We start from the raw sequence: 14160 nt of genomic DNA on the forward strand, positions 1-14160 counted from the left end.
CCATGGAGGTGTCCCGCACGGGGTCCAGGGTTCGGCCCGCGCGGGTACCTCCAGTCTGCTTCCGCTGTCGGCAGACTGGGCACCTTGCTAACCAGTGCCCACAGCGGTCGGGAAACGCTCCGTCTAGTGGTTATCGGAGGGGGCCTACTAGACACCACGACTTTCTCCTCCAAGCTCCTGTTTAAAGGAGCGTTAGAGTTTAATTCTTCTACTCTGATTGTGGAGGTTTGCGTGGACTCTGGGGCGGAGGGCAATTTCATGTCATCTATCTGCCTTTGCCCAACAGCACGCAATCCCCCTGGTCTTGCTACCTCAACCAGTCACCATCAGGGTGGTGAATGGGGCGACACTCCCGTCCCAAATCACCCACCAGACGGCTCCACTGAAACTCTCACTGTCTCCTTCTCACCAGGAGATGCTGTCTCTCCTTGTGATGCCCGAAGGTATTGACCAGGTCCTCCTAGGGGTTCCCTGGTTACGCTCCCACTCTCCCCACATAGAGTGGTCTTCGGAAAAAATCCTCGGTTGGAGCAAATGCTGCGAGGGTAGGTGTCTGAGGGACTGCGCACAGGTCGCTACTTCTGAGGTTCCTGCAGATCTCTCCTCGCTTCCCAAGCCATATCAGCAGTATGCAGACGTTTTCTCCAAGAAGGCAGCAGAGACCCTTCCGCCGCACCGCCCTTACGACTGTCCTATTGACCTCTTGCCCGGCGCTGAGCCTCCCCGGGGTCGAGCATATCCCCTATCTCTCCCAGAGACAGAAGCCATGTCTCAGTATATCAGGGAGAATCTGGCAAGAGGATTCATTAGGAAGTCGGTGTCCCCGGCGGGAGCGGGATTCTTCTTTGTCCAAAAGAATGGAGAATTACGTCCGTGCATCGATTACAGGGGCCTTAACGCCATAACCATTAAGAATAAGTATCCTCTGCCCCTGATATCGGAACTGTTTGATAGGCTACGGGGAGCGAGAGTGTTTACAAACTTGATCTGCGGGGAGCCTATAACGTGATTCGCATCCGTGAGGGGGACAAATGGAAGACATCTTTTAACACCAGAGACGGGCACTATGAATACCTGGTGATGCCCTTCGGGTTATGTAACGCTCCAGCCGTCTTCCAAGACTTTGTGAGCAATATCTTCCGGGATATGCTTACTACCTCGGTAGTAGTCTATCTGGACGATATTCTCATTTACTCTCCAGACATTGACTCCCACCGGAGAGATGTTCGCAAAGTTTTCGATCTGCGGGCCAACTCTCTTTATGCCAAGTTGGAGAAATGCGTGTTTGAGCAGGAGTCCTTGCCTTTCCTGGGCTACATCATCTCAGCCCAGGGTTTGGCCATGGATCCTGACAAGCTACAGGCGGTGATGGATTGGCAGGAACCCCATTCTATCAAAGCGGTGCAGCGCTTTATGGGGTTCATAAATTACTATCGCCAATTCATTCCCCATTTCTCAACTTTGGTAGCGCCCTTGGTAGCCCTCACCAGGAAGGGTGCAAATCCCAAACTGTGGTCGGAGACTGTCTCCAAGGCCTTCGCCTCCATTAAGTCCCACTTCGCTAGCGCTCCCATTCTACATCGCCCTGATGTAGATAAGCCCTTCATTCTGGAGGTGGATGCCTCCTCCGTCGGTGCTGGAGCGGTCCTTTTTCAGAAGGACTCGCAAGGTCGGAAGCACCCATGCTTCTTCTTCTCTGAGACCTTCACACCGGCGGAGAGGAATTATTCCATCGGGGACAGGGAGTTGCTAGCAATGAAGCTGGCCTTCTCAGAGTGGAGACACCTCCTGGAGGGAGCTCGCCACCCATTCCAGGTGTTCACCGACCACAAAAATTTGGTCTTTTTACAGGCAGCCCAGCGGCTGAATTCTCGCCAGGCCAGATGGTCCTTGCTCTTCTCCCGATTCCATTTCACACTGCATTTTCTCTCCGGGGAGAAGAACGTCCGGGCCGTTGCTGTTTCTCGCTCCGTGGTGTCATCGGAAGAGGAGCCTCAACTGGTAGTCCCATCGCAGAGCCTAAGGACCGTGGCTACGGTTGCTCTCGAGTCTGTACCTCCGGGCAAGACTTTTGTCCCTGCCCATCTGCGATCGGAGGTCCTCTCTTGGGCTCATTCGTCCAGAGTGGGTGGCCATTTCGGGATCAAACGGACCTCTGAACTCCTGACGAGGACGTACTGGTGGCTGCATATGGCCAATGACGTCAGGGACTATATTCAAGCGTGCGTCTCTTGCGCCCAGAATCGGTCCTCTCGGCAGCAGCCCGCTGGGTTACTCTATCCTCTGCCGGTTGCGGACAGGCCCTGGGAGATGGTCGGTATGGACTTTGTGGTGGGTATGCCCAAGTCCAGTGGCAGCACCGTCATTTGGGTGGTCACCGATCATTTCTCCAAGATGGTGCATCTGGTACCACTCTCTCGGCTACCTTCGGCACGGGCCTGGCAGCGTTGTTTATTAAACATGTTTTCCACCTACACGGCATGCCAGATAAGATTGTCAGTGACTGGGGTCTTCAGTTTGTGTCTCGGTTCTGGAGAGAGCTCTGTTCTCTGCTCAGCATTGAGCTAAATCTCTCCTCGGCCTATCATCCCGAGACGAATGGGTTGGTTGAGAGAGCCAACCAGACCCTGGTGACATATCTGCGACATTTTGTCTCGGCCAGGCAGTATGATTGGGCATCCTTGCTGCTGTGGGCGGAGTTCGCTTTGAACAACACTGTGGCCGACTCCACCGGTCAGACCCCATTCCTCTTTAATTACGGTCAGCATCTGCGCGTCCCCGTGCCAATGCCCGTGTCGTCCACTGACTCTAGGGTGACATTTGGGATTGCAAGCAGGATGCTATCCGGGCCTCCAAGGAGAGAATGAGGTCCTCCGCTGATTCTCGCCGGCGCCCTGCTCTGACCTTCCCCCCAGGCGACTTAGTGTGGCTCTCCGCTCAAAACATCAGGCTGCGGGTGGAATCCGCTAAGTTCGCACCGCGCCCTTTCAAGGTCCTCGAGCAGATTAACCCTATGGTCTACCGTCTGGCCCTTCCACCACACTTGGCTATCTCGGACACGTTTCATGTGTCTTTCCTTAAGCCGGTTCACATGTCCCGGTTTTCTGAGCCATCTGCTGGGACATCAGACCTGTCGTCTGACGAGTTTGAGGTCAATGCCATTGTCGGATGCAAGGTGATGCGGGGCAAAAAGTTTTACTTGGTGGATTGGAAGGGTCATGGTCCAGAGGCACGGACCTGGGAACCGGTGGAGAACATCCACGCTCCTCTTCTCATTGCAGAATTTGAGCGGAGCGCGGCTCAGAGAGGAGGGGGCCCTAGGAGGGGGGTAATGTTAGGCGTCGGATTTCTGTCGCTGCACAGCGAGAATCCCGAGCCTTGCTTCTGGCAGTCTCCCATTCCTCTCCAGCTGCAGAGGAGGTTGCTCAGCAAACTCGTCGGTCCCGGCACTCTGCCCAGACCAGCTCCGTGGGTTTGCTTGCTGTTGCCACCTCTGGCATAGCTATGGCAATGCATGCTGCTCAGCAACGAGATTCTCTAGGGACTAAGTCCTCATGTCAGGCTACTGAGCATGCCCATGGAGTGCTCTCTCATTGGAGATCGAAGGTCACGTGCTCAGGTCCTGCTTGTGTTCGGATTGGCCCATCCGAGAAGCCAGGAAGGTCACGGACGCTCGCGGCTATAAAAGGTTCGGCCATGCGCTAGGATAGACTGTATTTCAGACTATGAGGAGTGAGTGATGTATGCACGTATGAATGTCTCTGGTGAATGACTCATAAACCCCTACCCTCGGTACGCATGTGTTGTGCAGCCTAGCCTGCTAGCGCCCAGGCTTAGGCGTAGGTAGGTGAGAGGTTGATTAAGGCATCAGTCCTCACCAGTGACTCGGCACGCCTCAGTGCACGTGCTCCACACTCCATAGCCAGCGTCTATAGCGGCGCTCGCGGCAGTGACGCCGCGCGCTCAGTGGGCCTAGAGGAACTCTAACCCCGTGTCCTTGGGGTAGAGTTCTGTGGCCGTACACTGTGCGCTGTTTTGGCTGGGCTCTGTGAGCTAAACAGGCTCCGGCATCTACGTTCAGCGGTTGTGCGGCTCTGTGAATTAACAGAGTTCGCTCCTGTTCACATTGGGTGATGTAACCCACATGTGACTGTTTTCACATCGCTTATTTCTTCCGCCATTATCTAGCAGCAGTGTACCACCTCTGCACGGTGGACCGCGGGCTGCGAACGCACCTACTACTATTTTATAATTTGGTGCGTTCCGCCAACCCTAACAAGGAGCATCTTACAGTATAGTGGCTTCTTATACAGTAGGTCCTCATACATTGTAGGGGCTACTGTTGAAGCATCATAAAGTATGACTGCATTCATATAGTGGGGAGGGGAGTCCTCATACATTGTAGTGGTTACTGTGGGACTCTCATAATGCGTGAGGTCCATTATATAGCTTGGGGACTACTATGAATGCCTTTATACACTGTGAGGGCCATTATCTAGTTTAGGAGCTAATGTAAGGGCCATTATACAGCGCACCAAAGAGGAATCTACTGCGATCCTAAACTCGGCGCACAGAAGAGGAATCTACTGCGATCCTACACTTGGTGCACGTTCTTCTGCACGCCCGATGAGGTCTGAGTCCTTGCTGTACCCGACCGTAATCACTGCCACGTGGCCTATCTCTACCCATGGCTCAGTGCTGGTTCTTACTGACTTCTCTCTCTGGCGGCAAGCCCCTCTCTTTTTTCGCGCAAACCCTCTAATACCTCTCTGGCTCACCAAGCCCCCTCTACACAGGTCAAGGGTCTGCTCCATCCTCAATCTGCTTCTGTGGCACCCCTGAGGCTCAGTTGCCAAAGAGGTACTGCACCTCCTCCTGAGGTGTGGTGCCCCACCATCCAGGTAAGTTGGAGGCTCCTGACCACGCTCCAACACCTGCATCCCACACAACACAGTAGTTCAGCAAAGCCACATTGCGACTCCCTGCTTGGCGTGTAGCAGAGCACCTTTGGTGGCTCCCTGCTTGGAACACGAAACGTGCTGGGAGGCGGGTGTAGTTAGAATACATATAAGAGCAGGAGGGTTTAGGATTTCAGGTGAGTCGGTCAGTAAGTCAGTGAGTCACTCAGAGAGGAGTGAGGAGAGAAGATCCCTGAGAGAGGGATGGAGGAAGGAGGTGCTGCAGCAGATCTCAGTGACCTGGGTCTGCTGGCACTGGAAAGGAAAGAAGGAGAAAGACATTGAACAGAAACCTAATCTTCCATAAGAAGGAGAGACTAGTATGGAACGTAGGAGTAAAAGGGAACAGAGGACGTGGGTTAGAGGAAGAACCCTGCCTAGAAGTTCTAAGCGCAAGGCCGGGGCCCGGTCCCCGAGGTTGTCTGGACACTAGTGGTTCTACAGCAGACACCGGTGGAGTAGTGGGCTGTAAATGCACTACTCCCATCTAAGACTTGGGGGCACAACAGCAACATTGATAGTGAGCCGGGACTCAGGAGTAAGGAGTCCCCGAAGCAGGCTACAGCTGTCTGCCATACAAGTGGAGTTCGTAGGAACATCTGTCAGGAGGCACTCCAGTGTAACTCAGTACTAGGAGTACTTCACACTTAAAGGCGCTATAAGAGGAGACGTTCAGAAAGGCACATGTTGGCGGAGTGTTGGAAGGGAGCATTCCATCTGGCCTGGAGGTTGATTGAGTCCCTGATCCGGAGGACACAGCACAGAGGCAGGCACCTGTGTGTACTACAGACTGTGAGTAAAGCTTTGGAACTACAATCCCTGGTGTCCTCCATTCATTCTTGCGCCAACGCACCCAGCACCGCTACATCTGGGTACCACCTTCTACACCGCTTGTGCCTCTCCTCTCCCCCTACATCTACACTGCCCTGGGGCTACAGCTCCACCTGTGGGGAGCTTCACCATCTTGGCTGCAACACACCACCAGCCCCAGAGGATCTGCACGCAGCGTCGGCTCAACATCTCACTTGCCGAACACCACAGGTGGTGTCACGAACTATTCCATTAACTACATTCCACCATTCAATCTCCCCTAATACTTGGGCGCCAGGGCCACGGACCGGGTCACCGCTGTTGTGACACATCCCGCCGATGCCGGCCCGGTACCGAGTACCCCACGGCCCTGGGAGGGCGACCCACTTCCCCCCTACAACAGTAGGCCCGGCCCCAGCAGTTCTAGACCTGGTGCCTTGTCAGAACCCACAGCCCGGTTGTCTCTACACACACAACAGAAAACAAAGTGGCGCACAGCGTTACTAGCACAGCAACCATTACAGAGCCTCCTCCAGGCGATCTGGCATTGCTGGAACAGTGTAATGTCACCAATCACATTTATAGTCTCCAAACACATAACTGCACAATTCGCCCTTATCCCCGAGTTATTGGGGAAAGTGACGACATGCGCAGAATATGCACCAAAAAATGACTACAAGCCCAAGTAGTCTGCAATGGTTTCTGTTGTACAAAAGTTGGGGCTCATGAGATATCTCTATGGCAGAAAGTCAGCTGGAGTGTACACAGTATAACGGATGTCCCCCCATGTAACCCTTGGAACATCACAGCAGTAGTAATGGGAAGTCCGGCTCTTTTTGGCGATCTGGCTCATTCGGCTCCGCTCACCATAAAGAGCCGGCTCTTTCGGCTCTTAAACGGCTCTTTTTTTTTTAATAGAAATCTGTTTTCCACAGTCCTCGCTCCGGTCTCTCCTGTACAGTGAGGCCTCATTATACCCCTGTATAAGGATCTAGTGACGCAGTGTAGACTGTTATTCAGCATTGCTATTTCCTCAGATTGTCAGCTCTTGTGATCAGGCCCCTGCTCCTTGGTTGCAGTCTTACCATGTATTCCTTTCTAATATAAGCCTGCAAGAAGATTTGGACTAGGCCCAGTTTTGTTTATATGTTACACTGAAAAGATCCTTTATGTTCCCCAAGTGGAACCATTCCTCCTGACTCCCCTGTTACTGCATTGTAATAAAGTCATGTGCAGTAAGAATCGTTTCATATCGGCCCTGGTGATCTGATAATGAACCAGCAGTAGCCCAGCAGGACGTCTATTCCCCCAGACTAGTAGTCCGCACCTTCATTGCTGTAGTCATTCCCTCTTGGACATGATTTATCCGCATCCGTGTTTTTTCTGCAAATGGATGCAAACGCATGGAACTGCGCCATGATCAGGATTTGGTTGGAAATGTGAAATTCGGACTTCTGGGGCAGAGGATAGGGGAGAGAGAGGATAGAGGAGAGGGGAGAGAAAGAGAGACTGGTGAAAGAAAAAAAAAACGGGCCTCCGAGCCTGAGCAGTATATGATCCACATACAGATTAGACGCAGGCATCCTGATTCGGGTGCGTCTACATTGACAATCATATGTTTTCTGACGTGCTGACACGTATCAGGATGTCTGCAGATTTTTTTAACACCCAAAATTCGCAACAAGCTGCGTTTTGGGAGCACTTGGAAAATCCTGATGCATAGAGATCCTGATGCAAACGCAGGTCCGTGAGTCCCTATGTTAGTATAGGGATGCAATCTGGATCAGGATGCATCAGGATTGCTACGCATCACAACGCACCGTACCACAACGCTAGTGTGAACGCAGCCCCACTCGTGCAGCCCCTAACCAGGAGCCCCCATGTCATATACATGCTCCCAATACATTTTATTAACATTACCACACTGTAACATAGGGCACAAGCCCTTCTAGTTGGGCGGGAAAGATCACTGTATGATAGAACAGCATGCGGACATAGTCTACATTATGTCTGCAGACTGGTCCCATACCGTTTCATCACTCTCCCATACAGCACGTCCCTCGCTTCCGAGCATGCTCAGTGCCGCAAAACTGATCCCAGCACACCGATCCATGTTGTCCTGGATCTGTGCTCCATGTTAATTCCAGACGTGTAGCCGCGGATCCGTGCGTCTCCCTGCGCCTGCGTGTTTTTCAGACGACACAAAACTGCAACAAGTTGCGTTTCTGTGCGTCTGATAAAATATGCAGACACACGGATCCGTGGGAAAGCGGTGAAAACTGGAGGCACATTCAAGTCCCATCCGTCACCATTGAAAGTCAATGGAGACGAAAACGGATCCGCGTGAATCCATTTTCACACGGATTGCAAAATATGCAAGTGTGAAACCAGCTTAACTCTATATAATGATTGGAGCTGGACCGAGATCTCTCCACAGGTTTTACCGAAAATCACTTTATATTACTTCCCCTACCCTCAGCAGCAACAACTGACGTCGTCCGTCCTCCTCCCTGTAGGGTTCCTGTCCTGTCCTGAATCCTCCTCAGTGCTGCTGACTAAGGCTGTGTTCACACGTTGCGCTTTTTTTCATGTTTTTTTCACGTTTTTACCAAATAAAACACTTAAAAAACGCTTAAAATAAGCTTTTCATTCATTTTAATGAATTCCGCAATTTCTGTGCATATTGATGCGTTTTTTTCCGCGAAAAAAACGCATCCCGGAAAAAAACGCAGCATGCCCATTAATTTCACAGAAAATTCCGCATTTCTTGCTATTTTCTATGTGTCTGGGGACAAGCAGAAAAGAAACGCATAAATGCACAAAAACCGCGCAGATGACGTGCGGAAAAAAACGCGCGTTTTCCTGGAAAGAGTCCTGTTTTGATGCAGAAATGTTCTGCACACGTGTGCACATAGCCTAATGGTATTCTAGTATGAGAACGAACATGAGCCCAATTTGCTGAGTCCCTCTGACCCTTCCTACGGTCACATGCATATTCATGCCATATATGCCACGCGTGAAGCTAGTAGTATATCACTTTATTTGGGACTCAAGGTAACTCGTGCATTATTTCCAGCACACATCCTCTCCTGACTGCTCCTCCCAAATGAGTCAGTGTCACACTTCAAGAAGCTGATTCTGAAGCTGCCACGCAGCAGAAAAAAAAAAACTCAGCTCGTCCTCACTGCAGAGGCGGCTCGTTTCATTCACAGCAGGGAGCCGGCTCTTTGTATCGGATCCTTCAGGAGGGTGCAGGCAGTTACCAGGAGGAGCTATGAGAGGGGAAGAGGCAGGGAGGAGGAGGCGGGGAGTGACTGGCTGCTTAATGTTTCTTTACTCTCTCCTTGTTTCCTGGTCTAGTTTTGTGTGATCGAGCAGCAGCGTAGAGATGACAGCGAGCGGCGGCCAGGACTAGCTGTCATACATGTCCTCTCCGCAGCCGGAAATCATCATCATAGGCTCAGTAATACAGCACATCTCTTCCTGCTGCCAAACTCTCTGCCCCCTGCAATCTCTGCTGCTCCCGGACTGGCACGGAGAGGGGCGCCCGGGCGTGCAGGAGGGATCCCCGCCTCTGTGTGGAGCTCAAGGCTAGGGCTGTGCAGAGGGATCCGGGGTACAGCAGGATGAGTCAGTCCCCGGGGCCGCCCGGCCTGCCAGGGGTGCAGGTAAGACCTGCCGCTCTGTGCTGCTCAGGGGGGCGGAAGTTGCAAGTTCACTCACTTCAGGCTGAGATACTTCTTGCGATACTACTCTTTTGGGGTGTATCTCAGCCGGGCTATGGAGGTACCTCAGTGTGGAATAGCATTATACAGGGAGTCCAGTCCTCTCCATAGTGGGTGGTGGGGAGGTCCTGGGGTCAGTAGTAGCCGGTGACACTGAGGGGTCGTAACATTGTAGCCAGGATTTAACCCTTTCTCTGGGAAGGTGTCCATACACAGATGGCCGGTAACCAATCATTATAGTGGAAGTCGTCTGTTTCCATCAACTTTGTTATATGTGGGCACCTCTAGTAAGGTGGGCACGAGATGGCGGGTCTTGTCACCTCTGTCTCACACATAAGTTACTATGAGGTGTACTTTATTTCTGCCACATTTCTTTATTGGCCTTCTGAGAGAAATGTTTTGACCAGTTGAAAGTTATACAACCTGAAGACTGTGCATGTGTGCGCTGCCTGCATGTAGTAATGTGTGTGTGTTTGTTTTGTGTGTGTATATATATACATACTGCGACCCCTATATAAACCCTCCTTTTCCATCCGCCATCCACTTTCCCATGCTCCTATTCCAATCCTGGGGTCTTTTTTGTCCCCCCTTGGTCCTCCACATGCTGAACATCTGGGACATGACTAACATTGCGCAATGTGCGCTTGTTCGTCGCCAAATGCAGTGTCGTGTCCCGTGTGTGAGGAGACGGCGACTTGTCTGTGGCGTTAACCCCTCTGCTGCCATGTTGGGCACAGCCTGTGCCGAGGAGCCTCTCTTCCTGTGTATCCGGCCACAGGCTGCACATCGGGGGCTTCTATCTGGGGAAGTTCATGAAGCAGAAGCCTCTGTGTGACTCATGTGAAGTAACTTGTCTGACAGGTCATGGCTCCAGGTCAGCAGGTGATTGCAGACTATTAGCTGGTTTCGATGTTTGGTACAGGTGAGTCAGGACTAGATGTTGGGTGGAAGGTGAGTAGGGAGATAATTTATACATCCACTTGTAAGCTGCCTTCAGGTGTGGCACTGTTTACCAGCTGTACCGCCACGTAATGTACTGTATATAGGTATCCGCCTGAAGATGGGTGATCTTATATTCACCTCAGACACGGGTATAAATGGCAGTCTTAGGCTACTTTCACACATCAGTTTTTTTCCGACAGGCAGGATCCGGCTATTTTTAGAAAAACCGGATCCAGCGAAAATTGTGGAAAATTGATGAAACGGATCCGTTTTTACGCCGGATTCGTCTAGCCTCACTGGCATTGTTTATATCTGTTTCCTGGGGGCTGGCCAATTGGATTTGAGCATGCTCACACTTAAAAAAACTGGATCCGGTGGTCGGATCCTTCTTTTTCCAGATCCGGCGCTGTCCGGTTTTTCGCCACAGACAAAAAACGTAACTTGAGACTCTTTTCCAGATGCTGGAATCAAAATTTTAGTTGGATCTGGCGCGAAACGGAAGGCCATGCGGCACGAAACAGCGCTAATACAATTCAATGAGAGAAAAACGAAACCGGTTCCGGCGGCAGGTTTTGCCGGATCCGGTTTTTCTAAAAATAGCCGGATCCTGCCTGTCGGAAAAAACCTGATGTGTGAAAGTAGCCTTCGGATGGAGTTTGATACTTCTATAACTCGCATTAAAATTGTCTTAAGTTTTCATCAAAAAAGTATGTTCACAAAATATATACCGTATATATTTTTTTTCAGTCAGTTTTGGAGCGAGTCTGCTACAAAACACTCCTGAAAAAGTGCTAACAAAATACTCAAAGAATGAACAGACTTATTTCTATATAAAATGGACTTGCTGACCATATGTTCAGGCACTGTGGCAGGTACATGTTTCTAGATGCATTGGGGCTCCTGGGTTTTGTCTAGTGCTACACTAGATCCAGGAGGCCATAATGTGGCTCACAGAGCTCAGTAAAGCGTTGACAGACGTTCCAGGCTTCAGGGTTGTCTCTTGTGTTGGACCATGTTTGCCATGTAAAAAGAGATCAGAGATAGCAAAGTGGGTGACTCCATGAGTACCGTTGTCATGGCCGAGGACTCCGGGGCAACGGTGTACTGGCCTCTCCTCAGATAGGCTGGTTTCACATTTGCGGACGGAGGACTGCGGACTTCCTCCGTGAAGCCCCGCCGCGCCTTCTCCGGTTAGCTCTGCCTATTTCTGCATGCAGCGGCCTGCATACCCTATCTTTAACATTGGATATGCTGGTCGTGCCGCAGTATGCGGATACCTCCGCATGCGTCGCTTTTACGGTGTGGCGACCCGTGTAGAATGCATCATGTTGGAATTTTATGCGGGTGCCGCATCTTCAAAGTGACGCATGCGGCGGCATCCGCATACTGCGGCACGACCAGCGTATCCAATGTTAAAGATAGGGTACGCAGGAAGCCGCATGCAGAAATAGGCAGAGCTAACGGAGGAAGTCCGCAGCCCTCCGTCCGCAAATGTGAAACTAGCCTATAATGACCGCTTCCTGTCAGCATATCTGCAGCTCCATTCTTCTCAGGGCTTTCTGTAATGCGCACACAGTCCCGTTCAACTTTAACAATAACAGTTTTACTCATTTTTGTACGCAGTACATCCATCTTCTTTACAGCAGTTACTTCAGATTCCACAGTGCACAATTCTGTCACTTTCCCTATGCTCTCACTGTCTTCCTTCAGCATATCTCCAGGACGTCCCGTCCCGTTCAGCATCACAGCATCCTCTCTTTCCAGCTTCACCATTTTTGGGAGTTCCCCTGTCTATTTTGCCCCAGATAAAAAGGTGTCTGCCCACGTAGCACACTGCCTCATAATGAGCAATCTGTGCTGCCGTACCACTGCCAACTGTCTCACTACCAACTGTATTGTAGTCATCTGCACTGTTGTGATCTGCGCTGCTGTGTTCTGCAGTGTTTTCATTTGTGGCCCTCAGGCCCTGGACGGCTGGGCCCGTGTCTTTAAAGTTACAGAGCTGGACCGCCCAACTGATTCAAATCTCAGCTCTTCCTCAGCTTAATGGCCATTAGCTCCTCCTACTTTAACTATTTACAGGCTGAGTATGCGCTCCACCCCCATCTAATGGCCTAACTGGGGTACTATGCTTTCCCTACAACTATAACAGTAGTTATACATAGCATTAACATAAATATACATTACACTTTTATCCCTTAAGGTAATACACAGAATAGTGTAGCAGCACCTATGTGACACACATAATGGTAATACACATGAACGTGTAGCAGTACCCGTAGAATACGAGAAAGAGATAAAAGAGCAACAACATTTTCCATTCCCTTACACACACACACACACACACACACACACACACATACTTTACATTATACCTTGAGGTCCTGGCATTGGTTGAGGAGCAGCGGAGTTAAGCACAAGGGGGTCTTTTCTCAATTTATAAAAAGTTCCCCTACAGTTAGGTGTCACGATCTGCAGATATGGAGAACGAACAGTTGACCAGGAGGTAACTTAAGTGGCTATGGCTGTGCGCACCTGGATCCCAGGAGGGCCCCCAAATTACCCTGCTGGCCCATATAAGAAGTACTTTTAAACATCTGTGATAGATATTTGGAGGCCCTTTTGGAGCATGCTGTGCATTGATGCACAGGAGCTTCAAGTGACACCACTCACAATTGACAGTCGTTGAGAGTACCATTTGGCAAGGTCATGGTCTGACTGGTCCAGCTGTCTATCTTAGAGCATGCTTGAACAGGGAAGCTGTGTTTGTAAGGCCTCATTCAGACATCAGTGTTGCACGTCCATGTTGTATATGTGTTTTTCACTTCTACAACACATACCCATTATAATCTATTGTACTATTCACATACCCATTTGGGAGACCTGTCCGTTTTGTCCCCGCACCATGGATGACTATATTTCAGTATAGGTCTATGGGTCCTAGAAAAACACGTACAATACAAGGATGACATTTGAATGTAGTCTATGCTTATCACTACAACGTATGGGAGAAGCTTTGAAATGTATTTCTTTATCCATGCGTGTAAAACACTGATGACTCACAGATGATACACTGATGGTAACAATGGATACACTGGTACAATCATTTTCACTTCACCTTTAAACGCTGATGTCTGAAGGTGGCCTAAGGCTTCATTCACATGTCCATATTCATGTTGTATCCATTTTTTTTCACAGACTATGTAACCATTATGTATGGTGCTATTCACATGTCAGTGTTTTTCATGGATGATGAATCTGCAAGATACACGGAGACGTCTGGGGTTTTTTTTTGTGGCAGCACAGATGTCATTACAAGTCTGGGTCCTTGAAAAACACATTCAGCACACGGATGGCATCTGACAGACAACTGGGTCAGCACTGATGCACTACTACAGTGCTATTAACCTGCACACTAACCCTATGTCTGCAGGCTAACAGCGTTTTTTGACATGATAGATTCCCTTTAAAGATCTAGTCCAGGACCATAGTGAGATACAAGACTAATATGGCTCCGCTCCAGGCCAGACATTTCTTGCACCGATCTACAGTAGGTGGCTGGCAGGTGTCGTGTAAGCCACCTGCAGTGGTGCCGAGAAAAGACACATGGGTGGAACTGGTCTAGTCCTGTCTCTGGCTATGGTCACCAGCTGGTTCTTTAAAGTATATTTTATCTGAAAGGAGAGTGTTCCAGAGAAAGTTATAACTGGCTGCAATTGTGCAGT

At 50.4% G+C, this 14160-nt stretch overlaps 1 protein-coding gene across 2 annotated transcripts in view; it reads left to right on the forward strand.

The window, feature by feature from the left end:
- Window positions 1–9010: 9010 nt before the first annotated feature.
- STK24 (serine/threonine kinase 24) overlaps window positions 9011–14160 on the forward strand; it is a 67679-nt gene continuing 62529 nt past the window's right edge. The window contains exon 1 of one of the 2 annotated variants that reach the window (XM_073569542.1): window positions 9011–9436. In XM_073569542.1, coding sequence (XP_073425643.1) covers window positions 9395–9436 — 42 coding nt within the window. In that variant the 5' untranslated portion in view covers window positions 9011–9394. The remainder of the gene's footprint in view (window positions 9437–14160) is intronic. The other variant, XM_073569544.1, reaches the window with a different exon arrangement.

Source organism: Dendrobates tinctorius, unplaced genomic scaffold (assembly GCF_039654945.1).
Source record: "Dendrobates tinctorius isolate UK_male_01 unplaced genomic scaffold, ASM3965494v1 ptg000026l, whole genome shotgun sequence".
Classification (NCBI taxonomy): Eukaryota; Metazoa; Chordata; class Amphibia; order Anura; family Dendrobatidae; genus Dendrobates; species Dendrobates tinctorius.